This window comes from Pleurodeles waltl, chromosome 11, assembly GCF_031143425.1.
Source record: "Pleurodeles waltl isolate 20211129_DDA chromosome 11, aPleWal1.hap1.20221129, whole genome shotgun sequence".
Classification (NCBI taxonomy): domain Eukaryota; kingdom Metazoa; phylum Chordata; class Amphibia; order Caudata; family Salamandridae; genus Pleurodeles; species Pleurodeles waltl.
The window spans coordinates 720178525-720202034 of record NC_090450.1 but is presented as its reverse complement, the minus strand read 5'-3'; the positions used below and the strand labels follow the sequence as shown (position 1 = coordinate 720202034).

Below are 23510 nucleotides of genomic sequence, written 5' to 3'. Positions count from 1 at the left end.
GTACAGAGTACTCAATGGCAATCCACTCTATGCCACTCTAATCTACTGTGCACTCTATGGCACTTCACTCTATTCTACGCAACTTTATTCAGCACCACCACTCTGCGCCACTGCAATTTATGGTGCACCTCTTCACTGTACTTTAACTGCTATACTCAAAACCACTCTGCACCACTGCACTCTGTCACTATACACTACTCTGCAACACTTTATGTGACTGCTATCTACACCATTATTATCTAAAGGTACTGCACTCTATTCTACTCTGCACCACGGTATTCCACGCCACTGTTCTCTATGCCACTCTACAGCACTCTACTCTGCCACTACCCTCTATGCCAATGCACTGTTTGCCACATTACTATACATGTCTGCACTCTACAACACTCTATTCTTCAATACTACACTCTCTGCCACTCTCCTTTATGCCACTGCACTCTACTCTGCACTACTCTACCCCACTCTATGCCCCTACATTCTACATCACTCTACCCTGCACCACTTACACCACTGCACTCTACTTTGCACCATTCTGTGCCATTCTACTGCACTCAATGCCAAAACAATGCATGCCACTCTACTCTGCATCGCTACATTCTGTGACACTGCACTCTACGCTAATCCGCTCTAATCTACTCTGCACCACTGCATTCTGATTCTCATTTATGCCTCTGCAATCGACCCCACTTCACTCTACTTTAAAACAATCTAATCTACGCTACTGCACACTACGCCACTCTATTCCACTCTGTGCTTTTCCACTCAATGCCAATCCACTCTACGCCTCTGCAATCTACTCTGTGCCACTCCACACCACTCTATCCTACACCGCTGTACTCTATGCCAATGCACTCTCCACCACTTTACTCAAAACCAAAACACGCTACACCACTGTACTCTATGCCAATCTACTCTGCAGCAGTGAACTGTACACCACTATACTCTACCGCGCAACGATCTACTCTATGCCATTCTATTCACCATTGCACTCTACGGCACTGAACTCTATGCCACTATATACTGCCTTCCACCACTGCTCTTCACGCCACTCTACTCTGCAGCACTCAATGCCACTGCACTCTACACCAATACACTGTATGCCACTCTGCTCTACACCACTGCACTCTGACACCCTACTCTGCAAGACTGCGCTTTCTGCCACTGAACTCTGCACCACTCTACTCTGTGCCACTCCACTCTATACAGCACCACTCCACACCTCTCTACGCCACTGCACTCTACACCACTTTACTCAAAACCAATGCAGTCTATGTCACTGCATTCTATGCCAGTCTTCTCTGAACCACTGCTCTCTATGCCACAATACTATACTCTGCAACAAGCTATGCCTGTGTACTCTACACCACTCCACTCTACACTATTGTACTTTGTCACTGCATTCTATTCTGCACCAGTATACTCTACACCACTGACCTCTGTGCCTCTCTACAATAGTCTACTCTGCAACACTGCACTCTCTGCCACTGTACCCACCAATCTATGCCACATCATTATATGCCACTGAACTCTATTCTACACCAGTGTACTCTATGCCACCCTATGCATTCTACACCAATCCAATCTACTTTGCATTACACTACTCTACACCACTGCACTCCACTCTACTCTGCACCACTCTAATCTATGCCACTTAATTCTAAGCCACTCTAGACTGCAACACTGCACTCTTACCCACTGAATTCCACATCACTCTATTCTGCACTACTGCAGTCTATGCCACTGCACTTTACTTTATGCTGCTCTTGTGCACTCTGTGCCATTGCACTGTACGCCACTACACTCTATGCCACTTTACTCTACAGTGCTTGCTTCTATACCACAGGCGTCTACGCCAGTCCACTATAAGCCAGTCTAATTTACTCTGTGCCATGCACTCTGTGACACTTACTCTATTCCACTGCACTGCACTTCACACCACTTCACTCTACTCTAAAACAATCTACTCTACGCCACTGCCCCCTACACCACTGTACCCAAACAGCACCACTCCTTTCTATGCCACTCCACATCATTGTAATCTAACCTGCCCCACTCCACGCCACTTTGTTCTATGCCGCTGCTCTGTATGCCACTGCACTCTACATCACTTCACTCAAAACCAGTACTCTCTACACCACTACACTCTATGCTACTCTGCTCTGCACCATGGGACTGTACAACAGTATACTCTAATCTGCAACACTCTATGCCAATGCACTCTGCCACTCTACATCAATGCACTCTACGTCACTGAACTCTACTCTGTTCTCCACTAGTGTACTCTACAACACTGCTCTCTACACCAATGCAATGTACTCCACTCTACAACACTGCTCTCTTCACCATTGAATTCTTCGCCACTCTACTCTGTGCCACTCCACAATGTGTCACTCTACTCTGAGCCCCTGCATTCTACACCACACTAATCAACTCTGCACCACTGTACTCCACACCTATTCACTCTCCCCTGCCCCACTCCGCTTTACACCATTTGACTCTAGTATGAAACATTCTATACCAGTGGTTCCCAACCTGTGGTCCGGGAACCCCTTGGGGTCTGCGAAGCCTCCTCAGAGGGTCGGTGACTGCTTAGAAATTTTTATAATATTAACAGATTAGGTAACCAGCTTCATTGGGGGAGTCCCCAGATTCCAATAATGATTCAGTGGGGGTCCCTGGGTTCCAGTACTGATAAAGTGGGGGTCCACCGAAGTCAAAAGGTTGGGAACCACTGATCTATACCACTGCACTGTATGCCACCCCATGCCACTGCACTCTATGCTGTTCCACTCAATTCAGCTCCAGTCTAGGCCACTGCATTTCACACCACTCTACTCTACTCTACTCGTAACTAGCACACTGTACACCACTGTGCTTTACATCACTTTACTCTAGATCACTCTGACATGTCACTCTACTACACTCCACAATACTCCACTCTGACACTCTACACCATTAAACCCTACTCAACTGCATGACACTCTGCACCACTCCACAATACTCTACTCCAACCTACAACAATACTCAACTCTAATAATCTCTTAGCAACTCTGTCTATGCAACTCCATGATATAAGAGGCTCGCCTGGTTTGTAGTAGGTACCTATGGTAGTTACACATTATACCAGGTCCAGTTACCCTTATTAGTGAAATATAGGCAGTGTCTATAAGCTACGCTCTCTAGAGGTAGCTGTAGCTGAGCAGAAACGGCTTATCTAGGGGACATGCAAAGCCCATGCAATATCACTGTAGTCACACAGTGCTCACACACATGAAAGAAAATATTCAGTGTTACAAAAATAAAGGTACTTTTTTTTGATGACACAAATGACACAAATACCATAGAGACTATACTACTTTAGCAGGTAATACACAAATTATATACACTAGTATGCAAAAACAGTTGTAAAAACAGTTAGAAAACAAAGCAAATAGTGAAAATCACAATAGTTAGAAATGGGCCTAGGGTGAACACAAACCATAGACTAAGAAAGTGGAATGTGAATGTCGGTTTTCCACCTAGGCATATGTAGTGTATAGATGGTTGCTGGGAGTACTAGAAAAAAACAAAAGTAAGTACTAGAACCCACCCCACAGCACCGGAAAGTAGGAGTAAAGTACAAGAACTTTCCCAGAATACACAGGAACATGAGAAAGAAGATTATGCAAGAACCAGAAGAGACTGCAAGACACCAACAGTGCATTCCTGGACCCGAAGACCTGTGAAAGAAGGGGACCAAGTCTAAGAAGCACAGAAGAGACCAGTGAGAACAGGAGCCCCAACTAACCCGGATGTAGGTGCAAAAGAAGAGCCATCAGTGAAGAACAAGTCAGTACTGTACCTAAGAAGATGGATGTGGGTTCCTTGTTCGTGCAGATGATGTCCCACGCCCAATGGAGGATTGCAGTCTGGTTTGCGTCGCTGGAGTCCACCAACAAGCCTCAGCACATGCAAAGCATGCTGTTAGCGGAAAATGGCACTGCCCGGGACCAGGAGGGACCTGGTGGACTCAACCCAGGAGGGGAAGTCAGAGGGGGCTCTCAGCAACTCAGAGAGCCCACAGAAGACCAGGCAGCGCACACAGGAGTCCCACAGCACAGGGATAAAGAAGGTGCAGAAGGAGGCCCACACACCACTACGACAAAGGCTCCCACGCTGCCGGAGAACCACTCAGGAAGATGTGCGTCACAGGACAGAGTGCTGGGGGCTGGAGCTGCACGGGACAGTTGGGACCACTTCAGTCCACCACCTGTGATGCAGGATCCATGCAACTCATCAGAAGAGGGGACTCACGCCGCCAGTCGTCGATGTAGTGAAGCGCCTTCTGAAGCAGGGGAGTGACTCTTTCACTTCAAGGGAGATTACTTTGCTTTTCTGGTGCAGTCTAAAGACAGGCTGTCCTCTGAGGATGCACAACTGGGAAACAGTTGCAGTTACTGGCAGGAGCTGAAGATACAATTTTGCAGAAGTCGTCTTTGCTTCTTTGTTGCAGTTTGTAGAGTTCCTGGAGGGTCCAGCTGCAGTTGAGAAGGTGAAGTGGAGGATGCATAGGATTCCTGCTGGAGTCCTGCAATCCGACTCTGAAGAACCACCAAAAGGAGAGACCTTAAGTAGCCCTGAAAGGGGGATTGGTCACCTAAACAGGTAAGCACCTATCAGGGGAGGGCTCTGACGTCACCTGCTGGCACTGGCTACTCAGATGCTCCCAGAGTTCCCTGCCAACTTGGAATCCAAGATGGCAAAACCATCAGGAGGAGCTCTGAGCACCACCTCTGGGGTGGTGATGGACAGGGGAGTGGTCATTACCCTTTCCTCTGCTCAGTTCCGTGCCAGAGCAGGGATTTGGGGTCCCTGAACTGGTGTAGACTGGATTATGCAAGAAGGGCACCAAATGTGCCCTTCAAAGCATCTCCAGTGGCTTGGTGAGGCTACCCCTCCCAAGCCTGTAACACCTATTTCCAAAGGGAGAGGGTGTGACACCCCCCTCCCAAAGGAAATTCTTTGTTCTGCCTTCCTGGGCTTGAGCTACTGAAGCAACAGGAGGGCAGAAACCGGTCTGAGAGGTGGCAGCAGCTGGGGCTGCCTGGAAAACCTCAGAAGGTTGTAATGGTAATACTGGGGGTCCTCTAAGGAGCCCCCAGAGTGCATGGAATAATACAACCAAGGCTTGCAAAAGCCTTGGGGTATGATTTCAACATGTTTGATACCAAACATGCCTATGCTCGGACTTAGCATTATGTAGCTGGACATAGCTAGTGACCTATGTCCAGTACATGTGTAAAATGGCATCCCTACACTCGCGAAGTAGGGGAAAATGGTCCTGAAGGTCGTGTGGCCACCTCTGCGACTGTTTCCTGGTGGTGCATGCTCTGGGGTAGCCTGACTCCTTTCTGCACCAGGAGCTCTGAAGAAATCTCCTGTGGGTCGACGGAATCTTCCCCCTGCAACCGCAGGCAACAAAAGACTGCATCACTGGTCCTCTGGGTCCCCTCTCAGCACGACGAGTGTGGTCCCTGGAACTCAGCAACTCTGTCCAAGTGATTCCCACAGTCCAGTGACTCTTCAGTCCAAGTTTGGTGGAGGTAAGTCCTTGCCTCCCCATGCTAGACTGCATTGCTAGGTACAGCGGGATTTGCAGCTGCTCCGGCTCCTGTGCACTCTTCCAGGATTTCCTTCGTGCACAGCCAAGCCTGGGTCCCCTACATTCTAACCTGCATTGCACAACCTTCTGAGTTGTCCTCCGGCGTCGTGAGACTCCCTTTTCTGACTTCGGGTGGACTCCAGTTCACTCCTCTTCTAAGTGCCTGTTCCGGTACTTCTGCGGGTGCTGCCTGCTTCTGTGAGGGCTCCCTGACTTGCTGGGTGCCCCCTCTGTCTCCTCATCCAAGTGGCGACACCCTGGTCCCTCCTGGGCCACAGCAGCATCCAAAAACCCTAACCGCGACCCTTGCAGCTAGCAAGGCTTGTTTGCGGTCTTTCTGCCAGCTTCTTCACGACGTGGGACATCCATCATCCAAAGGGGAAGTTTCTAGCCCTCTTCGTTCTTGCAGAATCCACAGCTTCTACCATCCGGTGGCAGCTTCTTTGCACCCTCAGCTGGCATTTCCTGGGCATCTGCCCACTCTCGACATTGTCGCGACTCTTGGACTTGGTCCCATTGTTTCACAGGTACTCGGGTCCGGAAATCCACTGTTGTTGCTTTGCTGGTGTTGGTCTTCCTTGCAGAAACCCCCTATCACGACTTCTGTGCTCTCTGGGGGTTATAGGTGCACTTTACACCTACTTTTCAGGGTCTTGGGGCGGGCTATTTTTCTAACCCTCACTGTTTTCTTACAGTCCCAGCGACCCTCTACAAGCTCACATAGATTTGGGGTCCATTCGTGGTTCGCATTCCACTTTTGGAGTATATGGTTTGTGTTGCCCCTATACCTATGTACTCCTATTGCAATCTACTGTAACTTTACATTGCTTGCATTACTTCCTTTTGCTATTACTGCATATTTTTGGTATTGTGTACATATATCTTATGTATATTTGGCATCCTCATACTGAGGGTACTCACTGAGATACTTTTGGCATATTGTCATAAAAATAAAGTACCTTTATTTTTTAGTATATCTGTGTATTGTGTTTTCTTATGATATTGTGCATATGACACCAGTGGTATAGTAGGAGCTTTGCATGTCTCCCAGTTCAGCCTAAGCTGCTCTGCTATAGCTACCTTCTATCAGCCTAAGCTGCTAGAAACACCTCTTCTACACTAATAAGGGATAACTGGACCTGGTACAGAGTGTAAGTACCCCTTGGTACCCACTACAAGCCAGGCCAGCCTCCTACAGTTACCAGTATGCAACAACCAAATTTAGAGGAGAGAGAGCATAATCACTGGGGTCCTGGTTAGCAGGATCCCAGTGAACAGTCAAGCACACTCACATCAGGCAGAAAATGGGGGTAACCATGGCAAACAGAGGGTACTTTCCTACACATGGCACTTTATCCTATGACACACTGTTCAAATACCCCACTCTGTGCCACTTTATTCTCTGACACTCTATGCCATGCCACTGTACTACACCACTCCACGCTCCAACAATTTACTCCACAACAATGTACTCCACTCTATGCTACACCCTCTACTCTGTGCCCCTCCATGACACTCTACTCAGCCTTGACACTCTACTCCCCTCTATTCGCTTCACTCTACAACACTTGACTCCCTCCGTGACACTCTCCATCACTTTACGCCACTCCATGAAATTCCACGCCACTCCACACCTCTGAACACCACTCCATAACACTCCACTCTACAATACACCACTTGAGTACATGAAATTCCACTGTACTCCACACCACTCTCCTTTATGCTACTGACTTTTAGCCATGCACAACAGCAGCCACACTGGTGTACAACATGGCTAAAACATATTGGCAAAGCCAATCGAGTTTGTGTCTGCAAGGCCGATTGGCTTTGGCAGTGCTTGTTTATATTATGGTCAGTACGATACACACAGATTTCTGCATCAGGGACATCAACCCACTTAGTTATCCTACTCCTACTGAAACGTGTGGCATACAGATCTCTACAGCAGGCACCTTAATCCACTGGATTTAGCCTTTTTTTGCATCACTTCTCCGGTGGTGTCCACCCAGTTCTTTGTGATTCTCCTGCACAATGATGTGTTATTTGCATCTTCACTCATACTATACAATTCAAAATAAATTCATGTTACTGGGTTTGGCACCAGTAATGTACAGGCCGCAAGCAGATTTCTGCAGCAGGCTCAAAGTAATGTACAGGCTGCAAGCAGATATCTGCAGGAGGCGCGTTAGCCTTGTGCGAATTTTTACTTGAGTTCAAACCTCTGGCCTTCTGGTTACATCTCTGTACACTCACTGGGCTGGTTTGCTAGGATTCGAGCCATTGGCCTTCTCGTTACACGCAAATCTTCGTATACGAACCCTCTGTTCTAAAAACATGGGGTTGGAGCCGGCAAGAAGCAAATTAAATAAATGTTTCTGCGGCACCCCTTCAACGCATGTGCTGTCATCCATATTTTCCTACCCACTGTAGGGGGGCTCAGCAGGGAGCTCGGAGGAAGCAGAAGTCTGTGTCTGCGTGCCCAGCATGCCTCTGTGTGGCTGACACCTGTCGGTGGCGCCAGTCGCCTCCGGGATATAAAATTCGCCCTATTTATAAGCTGTATTTTCCTCTGTGGAATTCCGTCAAGCTATCGGAATGAGCACGGCCTGCGACCGAGCCTTGCTGTGCCCAGTAAAAACAAACCGATGTAAACAAGCCCAGGCATCGGGAGGCGCGGTATCTGACCGTACAGCGTGTATACAGTTGTGTATACTGATGTGCTTCTGTGTACAAGGATAGGGGTCTATTGAGTGTGTTTTTGTGTATGAGGGCCTAGTTCTCTCCTTGCACCAGGCAATGTGTCTGTGTACTTACTATGGGGGCGCATGTGCAAAGGGGTGTGCCTGTGTGAGAGAGTGTCTGTGTAGAAAGAATGCCTGGTTGCAAGAGTGAATGCTTGTGTGCAATGGTGGGGTTTATAGGAATATACATATATATGTCACTGTATGTTGGGGGAGCGTCTGTATGTGTGTGCCAATGTATAAAAGTGTCTGGCCCCGATTTAAAAAGTTCTACGCCGGCGCACAGCGGCACATACTTACTAAGCAACGTTATCCTTTTCTCGGTGCAAAAAAAACGTTTTTCACTGCTGTGTCTCACTTTGCAATAAGAGAGAATTACTGGGGCAGATCAGTGCAAGCACCTACACTTTTTTGATTCAAACCCTGATTTACTAAGAAAGCCAAACCAATTAAAAACAACTACTTACTTGAAGCAGACATAAACAAGGGGAAATGTGTACATTAAAAACAAGCATTGGCAAAGCTAATACGTTTTGCCTATTCGATATCAATTGGATTATTCAAGGCGAACTGATGTACAACCAGTGAAGGAAAAAAAGGCACTATGATGCAACCAGTGTTGCCACTATCATATGGATTTTTTTTTTACCTTGTGCAATATGTAAAAATAAAAAGTGAAAAGGGGAAGCGACACTTGGAAGGGAGGAGGCAAGGAGCACTAGACGGGGCAAGGGAAGTGGAAAGAAGAAATAAAACCTGAATCACAGCACAAGCAGCAAACGGGCACTAATTTGTTTGAGTCAATTTGTGCTTGGTCTGCGCTCCACAGAAAAGAGTGGAATATGGAGTATAAATACAGAATAACATTATTTTTCCCTCCAAGCTAGCCCATTTTACGACAGTAAACACAGGTAAAATATTGTGAACGTAGTTTTATCAAGCTTGCCATCGTGCAAGTACAGTTTGCTCCATTCCATTTCTAAACAAGAGGCAAATGTTGAACAAACAGATTTGTCCTGCTGTTTGTAAGTAGTGCAAAGTTCTTGTAATACTGCCAAGCAATAACACTGTTAGTTTCCGAATGTGAGTAGCTCATTCTATCCAGGTTCTTTCTCTGCATTCTGGAAAAGTGCAATTCTGTTTGTCTCATATAAAACCGAGACAACTAGTACCAGAATGCAAAGGAAGCCAAAAGGATGAATTCACGCATGGACCGCGGAAACTTGAGAGCTCCGAGTGATGCAATATTCTATAAATATATAATTCATTTGGTGCACTGCTTCGAAGGCCAGAGATTCTCCCTATTGCAAAAGAGACATGTTTTGTCCAGGCTTAATCACAAGCTGAAAGGCTCTGAGGTTACCAAGGGTGAAGCGAGTCGCCACTCGTCAACAATAAGTCAGACTCTGGCTACTCAGTGCTTTATGTTTAGAAAACGAATATGCACCAAATAGGTCACACTCAGATCAGGAGGATCCACCGTTTAATGAACACAATTTGTAATTGCTCGCAGTAAAGTCATACCTTTCTGTACTGGTCAGACAGAGCGACCCATAACCCACAGGACACTCAAAGCGGTGAACCAAGCTGTTTCTCTTGCCAAGTGGGTTTGAAGGCCTGACATCTATTTCTAACACGCTTGTGGCTACAGCTCACAATCTTTTGCTCAGGTCAGCGCACGAGCACAGTCCTAAATGTGTTAGGAAACTACGCGAGAACAGACCAAGCTGGCACCTGCTACATGAGGATTCAGAACAGGGAGGGTCCAAACAGCACGCAAATACAAATAAGACATTAAACTCAGCGTTACCGTAACATCCTGTGATTCTGGGCTAATCACAATCTCCACGCTTTAAAAAAAAATATGGCGTGACTTTGTGTAATGTAGCTGGTTCTCATGTAAAGTGCCACAATACCGAGCTCTTGCCACAATTACAGAGTAGGAGTTGCACCGCAAGTCAACTACATAGGCATTAATTTTTATGTTGAAGAGTAAATGTGCCTCCAAGTATGAGTGTTGCAATACCTGACCCCCATAGCAGGTACCAGGCATGTTCTGCAGCTGAAATAAGAGGTTTCTCTGTGCTCAGATGGCGTTCTAGTAATTACAAGACCTATGTCTGTTTTCTCCATAATCTGCCTCCCCAATTCGCCCACAACGCAATTACATACAACAGATGAGATACAGGAGGGACCTAAAAACACAGTTTAAAGGGACTGTCTAGTGAAGGAGGTCGGAATCCACGATGACATCGGGAAGGTATGTTGGAACCATTGTTGCCGATGGGAGTCTTGGAGTGCTTAATGTGTGCTTGTTGTTTCCGGTGCGGAGCACCGGCACTTATTTTAGAGGGCCGGCGCTTATCTTTCCGCCTTAAGCATTACCTGCGAGCAAAAGACACATATGGGAAAGACTAGGAAAAGAAAAACGAAAAAGCGTCACAAAGGGAGAAAGCAGAAAGCTGCAAGAATGAGTTGAAAGAGCAGGGAGCGGCTTTAAATGGATTGAAGAGGCCCGAGATGGTTTAAGGATTAGGATGCCTCAGTATTCAGTGCTTGCACATTTAAATGCAGCAGCCGTGTGTTTAAGAGGAGGGCTTTGAGCATCGGCACGTTTTTATTTACAAATTAAGCACTGGAGTCTTGTGTGGGGAGACAATGTAGCATGAGTGAAAGGGGAGCTTGGCGCATTTTATGCTGGACAGTCCCTTTAAGATCTCCTCGAGGAAAGCTACAACCTGGCAACGAAGACTAAAAAACAACTAGTACACACAGCTGCATACCTGCAACAGTGAGCAGTGTAATGTTATTTGCTGGTCTAGTGGTTTGCTGCCAGGCCACCTGGGGATCTGTCCCTAACGACCAGAACTGGTTCTGGGAAAGTAACATTTATAAAATAAAGGTGGGAGTGGGAGAGTGGGATCTTCTGTTCCTACACTGAAAAGTAACAGTGTGTGTGCGCTTCATTGGAGGGCGCGCAGCAAGCGCGTGAAGGCGCACGCGAATAGTATAACACTGGTGAGGAGAACAGTCTCGATCCCACGCTTACCCACCTACAGGACTGAACGCTGGGCAGGCCCAACAGTGACGTGATCGCACATGAGACAACGAGGCTGAACAAAAGCGCAGGACGCACGATGGCCATATCAGGCTGCGAGAGGGTCAGCCCACATGCAGCAGTGGCCTGCTGTTCCTGATCTAGTTAAGCTGCCGAAGGTTGCTGACTTCCAGACATCAAGGCTGAGCACGTCCACGAGGTGGTGAACTTGACACTGCTCATGAAGGAAAAGAAACCACGAAAAAAAAAAAAAAAACAATAAAGGGGGCTCAAACGTGTGCTTGACCAGGAGAAGGCAGGAGTGAAGTGGCATGCAAATCTTAGTTCAAATTGATGCAACACAACCAACACTGGGGTAAAAGTCATCCCACAGCGGAGAAACACCAAGAGGCAGTCAAAGGTGCACATCGTCACTGGTCGCACCCCACAGGAATCACCCACAATCTGCACCCGACCAACTTGCTGTGACCTGCTGGGAGCAGTAGGCCCAAATTAACCAACACGAGGCACAAGTGTCACAGCCATCATGGCAGATGACCCAACACCAGCCACCAACCAACCGCCACAACACACTATAGCAGGCGCGCTCCCGCCATTCAGCGAGCTAGTAGATCCCGGCACAGCGTTGCTCAGTTGGAAGATATGGGTCAGGTGCCTGGAGAACTACTTCTTGGCCACCCGTGAGAGGGACGGAGCAGTCAAGAGGTCCCTACTTCTACATTTTGTGGGGGATGAAATATACAAACTCTTCAGACATCTGGCGAACACAGGTGCCTACGATGATGCAGCAGTGAGGGCATTTCGAGCCGCAGCTGAACCTGGACTTCAAACGTTTAAAACTACAGCAGGCGCGACAGAGAGAGGGTGAATCCATCGACCAGTTTTACGCCGACTCCGTGAACTGGCAAGCACATGCACTGAAGATGATCAACAAAAGGCGGTACAAGCGCAAATTATGCAGGGATGCAGAAACAAGACACTGAGAGGCCTAATATTGAGGCAACCCAATATCAGTTTGGACAAGATCTCAAGTCATGGGATCGTGCCATGACTATCTGCAGCCAGAGCAGCAGAGATGGACCTAGACCTGTCACACATGTCAGAGAAATCCCTGGTAGTCAAGCCAGAACGTGCAGACGCAATGCAGCTGCAACAAACAATGATGAAGCCTAGGCAGTGCTAAGCCATGAGGACGGTGTGACTATTGTGGGAGGAAAGAACACAACCCAAGAGACTGTCCGGCTCAAGGGAGGACATGCTCCAACTGCAGCAAACTGAATAATTTTGCAGCTGTCTGCAAGGGAGGCATAAGAGGGAGAGGAGTGAGAGGTAGATGCCCACCGACCAGGGCAGTCAAACAACTATCACTAAATGACCCCGTAGCACGTGGTGCATGCTACCCAGCTCCACGCTATACCCTGGAAGACTCCACTCCTGGGGAAGAAGAAGAATTATTCTTAATATTGTTCACGAACGATTTAAAGAAACACCGGCGACCTCAGCCCACATGCATGATCAAAGTAGCAGGGTCTCCTGTCGGGGCCCTCATAGACACAGGAGCATCAGTGAATGTAATGGGCGTGCAACAATATTGCTGCCTCTAGCCTGGACCATCATTAACTCCATTGAGTACCAAAATATTCACGTATGGAAGTCATACCCGCTGCCTCTATAGAGGCGTATGGCAGTGAGGTGCAGGCGGAGGGCCGAGCAATTGATACCATATTCCATATAGTCAACAGGGAAGCGGACACCCTCCTTGGCAGTCAAGCTGCAGAAGAATTGGGCCTGATCATTTCTGCAAAAAGCATAAGGACATGCCAAATAGACGAGCTGCTAAGGAAATTCTGGAAATGTTCACAGGCCTCAGCTGCCTCAAAGCACCTCCAATCAAGTTGCATATCGAAAAGGCCATGAAGCCGGTTGCCCTACCTGGAGATATAATTTCATCTCGGGCTGCTAGTAGAACAGGAGCTGACAGACCTGGAAGAGCAAGGGGTCATAGAAAAAGTGTCCAGTCCCACTCCCTGGCTGTCACCTATGGTGATCATGGAGAAGCTGAAGCAGCCCGGGAAAATTCAGCTCTGGATTGATATGCAACTTCCCAACCAGGCCATTAGAAAAGAGAGGCACACCACTCCCACCATAGACGGCATCATCGCAGATCTTAATGGCTCCAAGTGGTTCTCCAAATTAGACTTAAACGTGGGATAGCACCAACTAAGACTAGCAGAGGAAAGCTGATACATCACTACGTTTTCGACGCACCTATGGTTGAAAAGGTAGAAACGCATGAGCTTTGGCATATTGTTGGCAGCCGAGCTATTCCAGGATGCCATCTGCCATACTTTATCTGGATTACAAGGTGTGATGAATGTCAGTGATGACATACTGATTTATTCTGCAGCGGCAGAGGCTATCCTCCAGCGGCTGTCGGAGCATGGGCTCACCCTCGATAAAGACAAGTGTGGTTTTTTTTCAAACATCAATTGAGTTCTTCTGGTATGTGTTTAACCAAGAAGGCATCCAGGTGGACCAGCAAAAGTCTGGTGCCATTAGGAAAGCCCCTGACCCGCAAACTGTGACTAAAGTACAGAGCTTTCTGGGAATGGCGACATACTGTGGCAGATTCATCCCAAAGCTAGCCACACTGTCACAGCCACTCCAAGCCCTCACAAAAACTGATGTAGCGTGGGTATGGGGGAGCCGGGAAGAAAAAGCGTTCCAATCGCTCAAGAAGGCTCTTCTGAGTGAGACCACCATGGCCTACTTCGACCCCACAAAGAAGACTGAGCTCGTGGTTGACGCAAGCTCGTTAGGCCTCGGTGCAGTCCTGGCCCAGGAAAGTGAGCCGGGCCAGTGGGCCACACTAGCCTGTGCCAGCAAGGCTTTAACCTCCAACGAACAGCCCTACTCTCAAACCGAAAGGGAAGCCTTGGCTATTAAGTGGGCGGGTGGTCACTTCCACCTCTACTTACAAGGGAGGCGATTCCGGGTGGTCACTGACCATCAACTGCTTGTCTCTCTGTTCGAGGGGAGAGCACCGCACCCGCCTCCACAGACTGAAAGATGGGCGATTCAGCTCTAGCACTATTGCATGGATGTGGCGACCCAACCTGGGGCCAAAAACCTCGCAGACTTCCTATCAAAACATTCTTCGGAGCAGACTCAGACCACCAGTCAAGCTGAAGAGGACACGGAGGCACATGTGCAAGCACTAGCTCTGAGTAGTTCTCCAAAGGCACTCAGCACAAAATAAATTTCAGAAGCCGTCCTGGAAGAAGAGGTGTTACTGTGGGTGAAACAAGCATTTGAAGGCAGCTCCTGGCACAACTTTCTCAAAAACAAAACCAACTGGACTGTGGCTGAGTGAGAACGGCTGACAAAAATATGGAGAGTCAGGAATGAACTGAGCTTGACGTCTGATAGCCTCCTCCTCTGGGGACAACGACTAGCAATTCCCTTACATCTACAACATTGCGTGGTCCTGCTGGCACACAGAAGGCATCGAGGAATGACAAAGATGAAAGCGCACATGAGGGAGAAGGTGTAGTTCCCTGGCCTCGAAGAGGGAGTGGACAGATGTGTGCGACAATGCCCAGCCTGTCAGCTAACGACCATCCCTGATGTACCTGCACCAATCACTACTGAAGAATCCTGCACCGCCCCATGGTCGCAAGTCACCTTAGACTTTGGAAGCTTTCCAGGCGGCCGGATCACCATAGTTCCCGTAGATTGGTACTCCAAATATCTGATTGTGGAGGTCATTGCATCCACAGCCTTCATACACGTTGGTCCGACCCTGGAGAAAATCTTTGCCATGTTTGGTCTCCCAGAGGAGATAAAGACTAATAATGGACCCCCATTCCAAGGAAATGAATTTAAAGAGTTGATGAGAAGCCTGGGCGCTCAGACATCGAAAAATCACGCTGCAATGGCCTCAGGCAAGTGGAGATGTTGAGCGGGTCATGCGCACGCTCAATAAGACTCTCAGGATTGCCACCTTAGAAACCAGTGACCCTGTGCTCAGCCTTCATCGATTCCTACGGGAGTACAGTGGAACCCGTCATTAGACCACACGTCAAACTCCTTGGTCACTAATGCTCGCTGGGCAGAGGCCAGACACTGTCCCCATGCTCCCAGGGTGGCAGCCCCCCCCATCACCCGGAGCAAACACAAACCAGGAGGAAGGAAGTGAATGATAAGGCAAGCAAAAGAAGACGTGCCATGTTAAGGAACATTCGAGTCGGCGACCTGGTTATCATCAAGGACTGGAAACCCGGTTAGAAATTCTGCACGCCATATGAGCCAGGGTTATGGACAGTGACTGGGATGTCTGGAACCATGGTGACAACAGAAAAAGAGAGAGAGCAGGTAACATGAAATGTCTCATGGTTTTGGAAGGCAACCTTTGTGGAACTCTCAGGTGATCAGGAAACAGATGACCAATTCCCTGACTGTTCCGCAACCGAGGGTCTGGAACGTAATCATGAAAATTAGCTGCCGCCAGCAACTGGACCGATCCTTCTGAGACAATCGGTGACCAGTACTTCGGTAGTCAAGACAGTGAGACCAGATCCCAGGCCAGGGGTACAACCTGAGACCCAATCCCCCACCAAGCCAAAGACTGAAAGACTTTGTGTGTACATTAATGAGGTAGATATTTTGATCCAGTTGGGAAGGGATGTAATGTTGTTTGCCGGTCTAGTGGTTTGCTGCCAGGCTACCTGGGGATCTGCCCCGGATGACAGGGACTGGTTCCAGGAAAGTAAAGTGTATAAAATAAGGGCCGGAGTGGGAGAGCGGGATCTTCCGTTCTGGCCCTGCTAAGTAAGGGTTTGTGTGTTCTTCATTTGAGGGTGCGCAGCGAGCGCGTGCAGGCGCCCGTGAATAGTATACCAAGCAGCATGTTTCCTGTATCCAAGCTGTTAAAGAGAGGGGTCATTCAGTCAGCCAGCTGAGAAATGGGGATATAAAGTATTGCGGGGGTAAAAAAAAGAGGTGAAGAGCCAGGGAGTGAGAAGCAGGTGGCACAGTTTTCTGTACCATTTCATAATCTAGTCGGCTGAGTTCATCTGGTGAGTCGAAACCACGTAAGTGCTGGCAAGATCCAGTTCATGGTTTGCAGGTCTCTCCCCATAGACTTCGAACCCTTCCTGTAGCATTGGTATAAACTGGAAATGGAGAGCTGCAAAGACAGGAGTGGAGAACGTCTTGTTTGGTGACCCGATGCCAAAAAGAAACCTATATTTTGAATTATTTTGAAAGCAGTTTGCTTACAAATTGGACCAAAACCCCAGAAGAACTGTCTATGCTCAATAAATGGCAAGCACTCTATGCTTTAAAATAACTGGCTTGGTACTAAACTGGCATATATGGGGTCTTTCTTAGTGAGAAACATAGGAGGCACAAATCATTCAGCTGCACCAGGTTTCCTTCAATAATTGCTCCAGGTCAACATAACAATGACAGGCAGGGGGTGGGCGGTTTTAAGAGGGATAGACAGAGCATACAAAGTCATGCACTCTTAAGGAGTGCCTGATTAAAAAGAAAAAAATAGTCCCTGTGCAAGCTGCGGCCAGTGGATGGACACTAGCTGCAGAGCTCGGGAACTGTACTTCGTCCAGGCTCCATGTAGGACCGGATGTCAGCAAGCACCAAAGAAAAAGTGGAAGCAGCAGGAGGCTCTGATCAATCAGAAACTAGAAGATGAGAGCGACGTGGGAGCCAACCAATGATAAGTAACAGTAAGTATGGGGCAGGACGCTAACCCGTTTTTGAGCTTTTTTAATTTACAAAAACTTTTGCTGACAGCACATGTGCTTTACATGCGAAACCTGAAACAGATTGTATGTGGGCAGCATTGCATAGCACACATCCAATGAGTGGGGTTCTTTTGATTCTGTTTAGGCATAGTAATTTGTACTGAAAGGGTATGCTTTCAGTACAGAATGCAAACCTAATGACAGACAAAGCACACTCAACTCTGCGCAACTGTGCAAAGCTGTGAGTTGGCAAGACAGCGTTGCTAGTGCGCTAGCACAGGGGTTACATCAGCAGCAGGACAAATCTTAGTAGATATGCCTGTGCACTCTGTCACCTTTGTGCGAGGAAGAGCAATAAATTTGATTGCTGTGTTACATTGTGTGAACATTTTCTAAAGTTAATTTATGTGTCTATATACTGGAGATTACATATATATAACAATATGTGAGTGTGTCTGAGATACAAACAACATAATGACCAGTAATGCTGCTGATATGTACAGTCTAACTATACCCAACATACTCTATATAAAAATCGCCCTGCTCCATCCACCTAGTATCCAGCTTTACTCTTGCTCACTTCTGTGCTATTTCCCTTCTGCTTTTCTCAATTAATTTACTGAGTTTCCCTTTGCCCCATCTTATAACTAATTTTCGATGTTTTCGTTGTCTTTCCTGCGAGTAAAGGCATTTTAAAACCAATCTTCTGTGTCCCTCCACTCTCATGCTATCTATTTTTAGGATTATTTACTTACTGAAAGCTGCAGCCTCCAGCATTGAGCGGATTCCCCTTTGGAATATTCCCACACTCTCAAGTCTAGACAGGTTTTCGGTTGATTTGGCCCTTCTTGAAGGCGGCACATGGATTTCGATCCAGGTATTATTTTGTCACAGTTTTCCAGCCTTTATATCTGTGGAGATATGGCCTCCAGAAAAAGGCACAGGAATCCAAATGATGTGTGCAGAGTTGGAAATAACATACCATGTACTGCCTCCAAAAGTGGACACACTACTCCAAATAAATCTTTCAGAGGTAGACTAAACACTCATGATGAGGCTTCCAGAACTTAACACAAAACAATCAATACTTCCAACAAGGCATCTAAAACTGATCACAATACAAAGGAAGCCTCCAGAACGTGTTCACTAATCTTGGTGTTTTCTTCGCAACTACATACAACACTCTAAATGAAGCCACCAGAATAGGGCTCAGTGCTCCAAGCGAGACCATCAGAAAGGGTCACTGCTACAATTCCCATGTTTGGTGGGGTTTGCCATGCTGCAGCCACAATATACTAGTGGACTGTTGATGCTCAAGGGGCTGCATCAGTGACAAGGTTTTGAGAGGTCACGAGATTCCAAGGAGGCTTTAAGGTGTTATTTTAGCAGCAAAAGAGCTCCCTTTTTACTGCTAGTGTCCTAATAAAAGTGAGGGCCTGATTTATTTCAGGGCAGATAGCCAACTATTCCACCATGGAGATGGAGTAATTTACATTGTCCAAATGGTGGAGGCCGCCTGTCTAATTTGTAAATGACCACCAAGCAGGTGGTCATTTATGAAAACACAGAAGGGAACCACCGTCACAGCAGTTCCTGTCAATGCATTTTACATTGTGCTGAGGGGCTGCATTAGCAGGACACAGCCCTGTAGCACAGAGTAGATGTTTTATCTTTACAAAAAGAAAATTTCTGACATGGGGCTGCCGGATCTGCAATTATAAAACTTTGCAGGTCTCTTGGTGTGAGGATGGCCGGAATGTTCTGAAGAACCTTTTTGGAGCATGAGGGGCAAATGTGGATCTTCCACAATGCCTCATGTGGGGGCGGCCATAGCCTGGGAACATACGATTGCAATGGTGCTACGTCGGGCATCCTTTGCTAGGCTGTAGCCCTTCTGATGTCTCTGGCCCATTCGAGCTATCCAATCCTTGATGGATATGTTGCAGTGGTTTGAAGGGTGCTACAACACAGCTTGCATTCTTTATCTAAATGGCAATTGCCTTACAATGAGGGAGGCACAGGTTCTATTATGCCATCACCAAGATGTCCTGTACGTTCCACAAGAGTTGGACAGCCTTTCCTGCTTAGCCTGTGGAATCCAGATGCTATAGGTGCTGTTAGACGCTGAATCAACTTAGGGATTAATCTCTTGTATTTACAAATCTCTCAAGGGAGATCGCCAAATTGACATGACAGGAATCCAGGACAGATGGACTGATGACCTGCCCAAGCCGCTTTCCGATAGGGCTTGGAGAAGAGTGTTTGCTCAAGTTAAGGAGGTGACTAGTAATGTGAAGTTTAAGCTTACCCAGTTTTATTACTTGTACCAAGCCTATATGATCCCGTACCGTTTACACAGAACAGAGCTTGGTCGGATGCTTGCCTAAGATGTGGGTCTGCTCCAGGGTCCTTTCACCATATGACTTGGGACTGTAGCATATTACGAGGTTTTGGGGTAGAGGTCATACGGGTGATAAGGGTGATAACATGTATATCTGTGGAAACCTGTCAGTCACTGCCTACTTGGAGTACTTCCAATGCTGAAGCAGGGGCCAAGATGAACTATTAGGTCCCCCTCCTGGGAGTAATGCTCGCTAAGTGACCGGTGGCCATCTGTTGGATGCAGACCACTGCACAGACGGTCCAAAAAATGGACCAAGGGCATGCATGAATGGGGCCTGATGGAGGAGACGCAACTACTGGTGGTGCGCACTGATGACCATACTGAACAAGAAACTGGGAGGGCATATTGTACAGTTTGGCAGAGGTGGAACTACCGACAGATGGTTCCATGACCACTTACCAGAATTCTGTGCCAGAGGAGCCCCCTGCAGATGATTAGAGTACCAGTTTGATAGCTGACGTTGGATGAGTGCGTGCTCCTGGGTGGGTCTTTCCATGGTGCCGACAGTGTGCTGGGGGTTACTATGGCTGTATCCTTTCTCCTCTTCCCCCCATGTTCTCTTTGCCAACCTGTTGTGTTCTGTCTTCCCCCTCCTTCGAGAGGCATGGGTGGGGGCTTTCAGTCAATCAAGAAATGTTTCTATACCTGGCTGCTGCAGCCCATTTATGTTTAATTTTTGTTGTTAAATGTTATTGTTTTCAGTGGCGGCCAGTAATTTTAGGAGGGAGGGGGGCGGGCGGAAAGCACACTCACATTCACACTTATTTATTCACACATGCATGCACGCACGCACATCCATTCACAACACTCATCAACATTCAAACATACATACACGCACCAAATATTCATTAAAAAAAACACACACACACTTACATTCAGCTCAGAGGTCCCAGGAGGGTTGGGACTGCTGCCTTCCCTCTCTGGCTGACCTCAGGTCAGCCAGAGAGGGATGCCAGCAGTCTCAACTTTGTCACAGAGGTGTCACTGATTGACACTCACTCTGGGTGCTTCAGGGCTTAAACCTGAAGTGCCCAGGTCAAAGTCAATCGGTGACGCTCCCCCTCGTCACGGAGGGGAAGGGCCCGAGGCACCTTTGCTGAGCTGAGGAGGTCACGCCCATAGGAGCTGTGACATCTTCAGCCCAGCAAAGTTCAGCTCAGGAGTTTGCGCAAATCGTGCATGTCTCGCTCCTGGCTGCCTGAGCTGAACATGAAGAGTGTCTGTCAGGTTGACCTTTGCTCAGCCTGACTGACACTCTTCATGAGGGGCAAAAGGTGGGGGGGCGTGGCCCCTCTGCCCTAAAGGACAGGCCGCGGCTGATTGTTACACCATGTTATTTCATGTAATTTGGAAACTCTTACTGTTATAACATTGGTTTTAAAGTGGGAACAGATACTGCTCTGCTTCACTGAAATCATCTGTACCATTTTACTGTGCCTCGACTTTGTTCAGATTACAATAAAAAAAGGTTAAAAAAAGAAAATTCCTTTTTGTAAAGAAAAAATGTAATGCTCCCCGCACCAAAGGAGTCTTCTTACCTGTTTACTGCCACAGGTCTTCAGTCACAATGCTCCAAAAGAGGCCTCCAGACATGCACACAAAACACCAAATGAAGCTTCCAGAATTGGTCATAATAATCTACATGTTTTATCCAGGCTGGATATACCAGTCTAAATTAGTCCTCTAGAATTCGGCATAACAACTCCTATGATCCTTCTACACAGGACACAAAAGTGCTGCTTCCGGAAATGCAAACAATGCTCAAAATGTACCTCGTGGAGCTGTACATACCACCCAAGAAGAGGTCTTCGAACCCGATCACCCCTTACAATGACATCTCTAGGGACCCAATACTCTAGGTGAGGCATCAGGACTAAGGGCATCATGCGAAATGAGGCCTCTAGGACTGGGCTCAATACTCCAGGTGGGCACCCAGAACTGAATGCAACACGCCAAATGAGGCCTCTGGAACTGAGCACAAGAGGGTAGATTCTTTCTCCAAAACTGGACTCGCCACGCAAAATGCAGGGACCAGAACTGAACACAAAACTATAGATGAGACCTCCAAAGGAAATACACCTCCAAAATAAGTCCTCCAAACCGCGTCACAATACTTCAAATGAAGCTTTCACAAATGGACACAGCACTCCAGGTGAATCCATCAGAGCTGGAAAACATGCCCGATCTGTACACAATATTTAAAGCGCAACCTCCTGTATTGCACATATTAATCCAGATGTGGGCTCCATTAGAGACACTTGCGTTAATCTCTACTGAAGAACTGTCCAGCTGAACTTTCAAGACACCTTATGCGGCATCCAGCACAATACTCTGAATGTGACCCTCAGAAATGCACATAGCACTCTAGATGTGAGGTTCAGACCTGAACATTGCACTCCAGATTAGGTTCCAGAACTGATGGCTGCTTCCAAATGAAGACCCTGACTTAATAAACGCTTGTGCTTCATGGTCCAGACAGGAGTGGCAATCTACCTTTGCTCGCAAATGCTCTATTGCACCAAAACTTGACACTAGCGAAGTGCCAACAATATGCTAATATATGCCAGAGCAGACACAGGGAGGCAGCGGTGGCCTCCGTATTTGTGCCCCTTACTGCAGATGTAGTTGGCAGATGCGATCTTCAGAGCAAAAGACAATACTGCACATCTGTGCTCAGTATTTTACAAGTGACCTTCTGGCGAATGCATGAAATATGGGTTCCTTAAATATGCACAATCGCCCTGATGTAGCCACCAGAACTGAAACAAAATACTCCAAACGTAGGTTCACATATCAGGAGACCACTCCAGCCGTGGTCTTGGGAACAATAGTTTAGATTCGGCCATAAAATCGGACACACAACTCCAGAAGCAGCCCTAGAAGAAGGCATCTCTCTCCAGCTGTGTTCTTACTAAATGTTCACTGCCCTCCTGAGGCCTCCTCCTGACCCTGTGGCTGACTCTGCCTCGGCACACAGAAGATAAATGTGGAGATTATTGAAAACCAGACGCTCAGTTTCACCATCACAGCTCCCTCGTCAACTAACATGGCAAGGCGCCTTGGAAGGTGCAGCAGAGTCAATAAAACCACCTATGATTTTGAAGGGGGGGGGGTGGCTGAAGCAGACGTGGGTGGCAACGAAATCGTAAAGAGTAGGGTGGGAGGTGGGACAAAAGCCACCGGGAAACATTTTTGTTATTTAAACAGAACATCATTTGGATGCCAACCAGCCCCACAGTAGCACTAGTGAAATAGTAAGCGCCAAGCGTACTGTAATATAAAGAGATTTAGGCTTTAACCGAAAAAGAACCGGAACTGTGAAGCGGGCGGGAAAGGCAGAGTAATTAATAAACCGGCTCCCATTAATCCCTGCTCACTGCGATCACTGATATGAGAACCAAACTAGAAATATATCGAGAGAGAATGAGAAAGTCAGGCTGGGATAGAGATTACCGGTTGTGCCACAGAGGGATTAAAGTGAAAGAGCAGACAAAAGGTGGAGGCGGGAGGTGCGTGAGCCAAGAGACAGCAAGGGGCAGGGAGTTTAGACACAGAAGCAGCACAAGAGACCAAGAGAGAGAGGCCAGGGCTGGGGACAGCAAGTGTTAACTCACCAGCTGCTGGATGCTGAGGATCTCCATTGCCCCCCAAGTCCCTCACAGCCCCCGCTCCCTCAGGTACGAATGGACACTGGTTTACGCGGGATGAACAGTGCAGCCGAGCTTCGCCGCCTCCACTTTTATTACTTGGGCCCTGGCCCATGTCCAGCAACGTCAGTCGCCCCACAGCGGGCACCAGGGCCGCCTTAACGCTGGCGGCGCCCTGTGCGAGAATGTTTGTTGACGCCCCCAATGGCCCCCTCTGCCACGGATTCCCTCACTACCACCTTTTAACAGAACCC

At 47.7% G+C, this 23510-nt stretch overlaps 1 protein-coding gene across 1 annotated transcript in view; it reads right to left on the bottom strand.

The window, feature by feature from the left end:
- ANKRD23 (ankyrin repeat domain 23) overlaps positions 1–23303 on the bottom strand; it is a 144020-nt gene extending 120717 nt beyond the window's left edge. The window contains exon 1 of the mRNA XM_069214399.1: positions 23224–23303. Within this exon, the coding sequence (XP_069070500.1) occupies positions 23224–23250 (27 nt within the window). The 5' untranslated portion in view covers positions 23251–23303. The remainder of the gene's footprint in view (positions 1–23223) is intronic.
- Between the last annotated feature and the right edge of the window lie 207 nt (positions 23304–23510).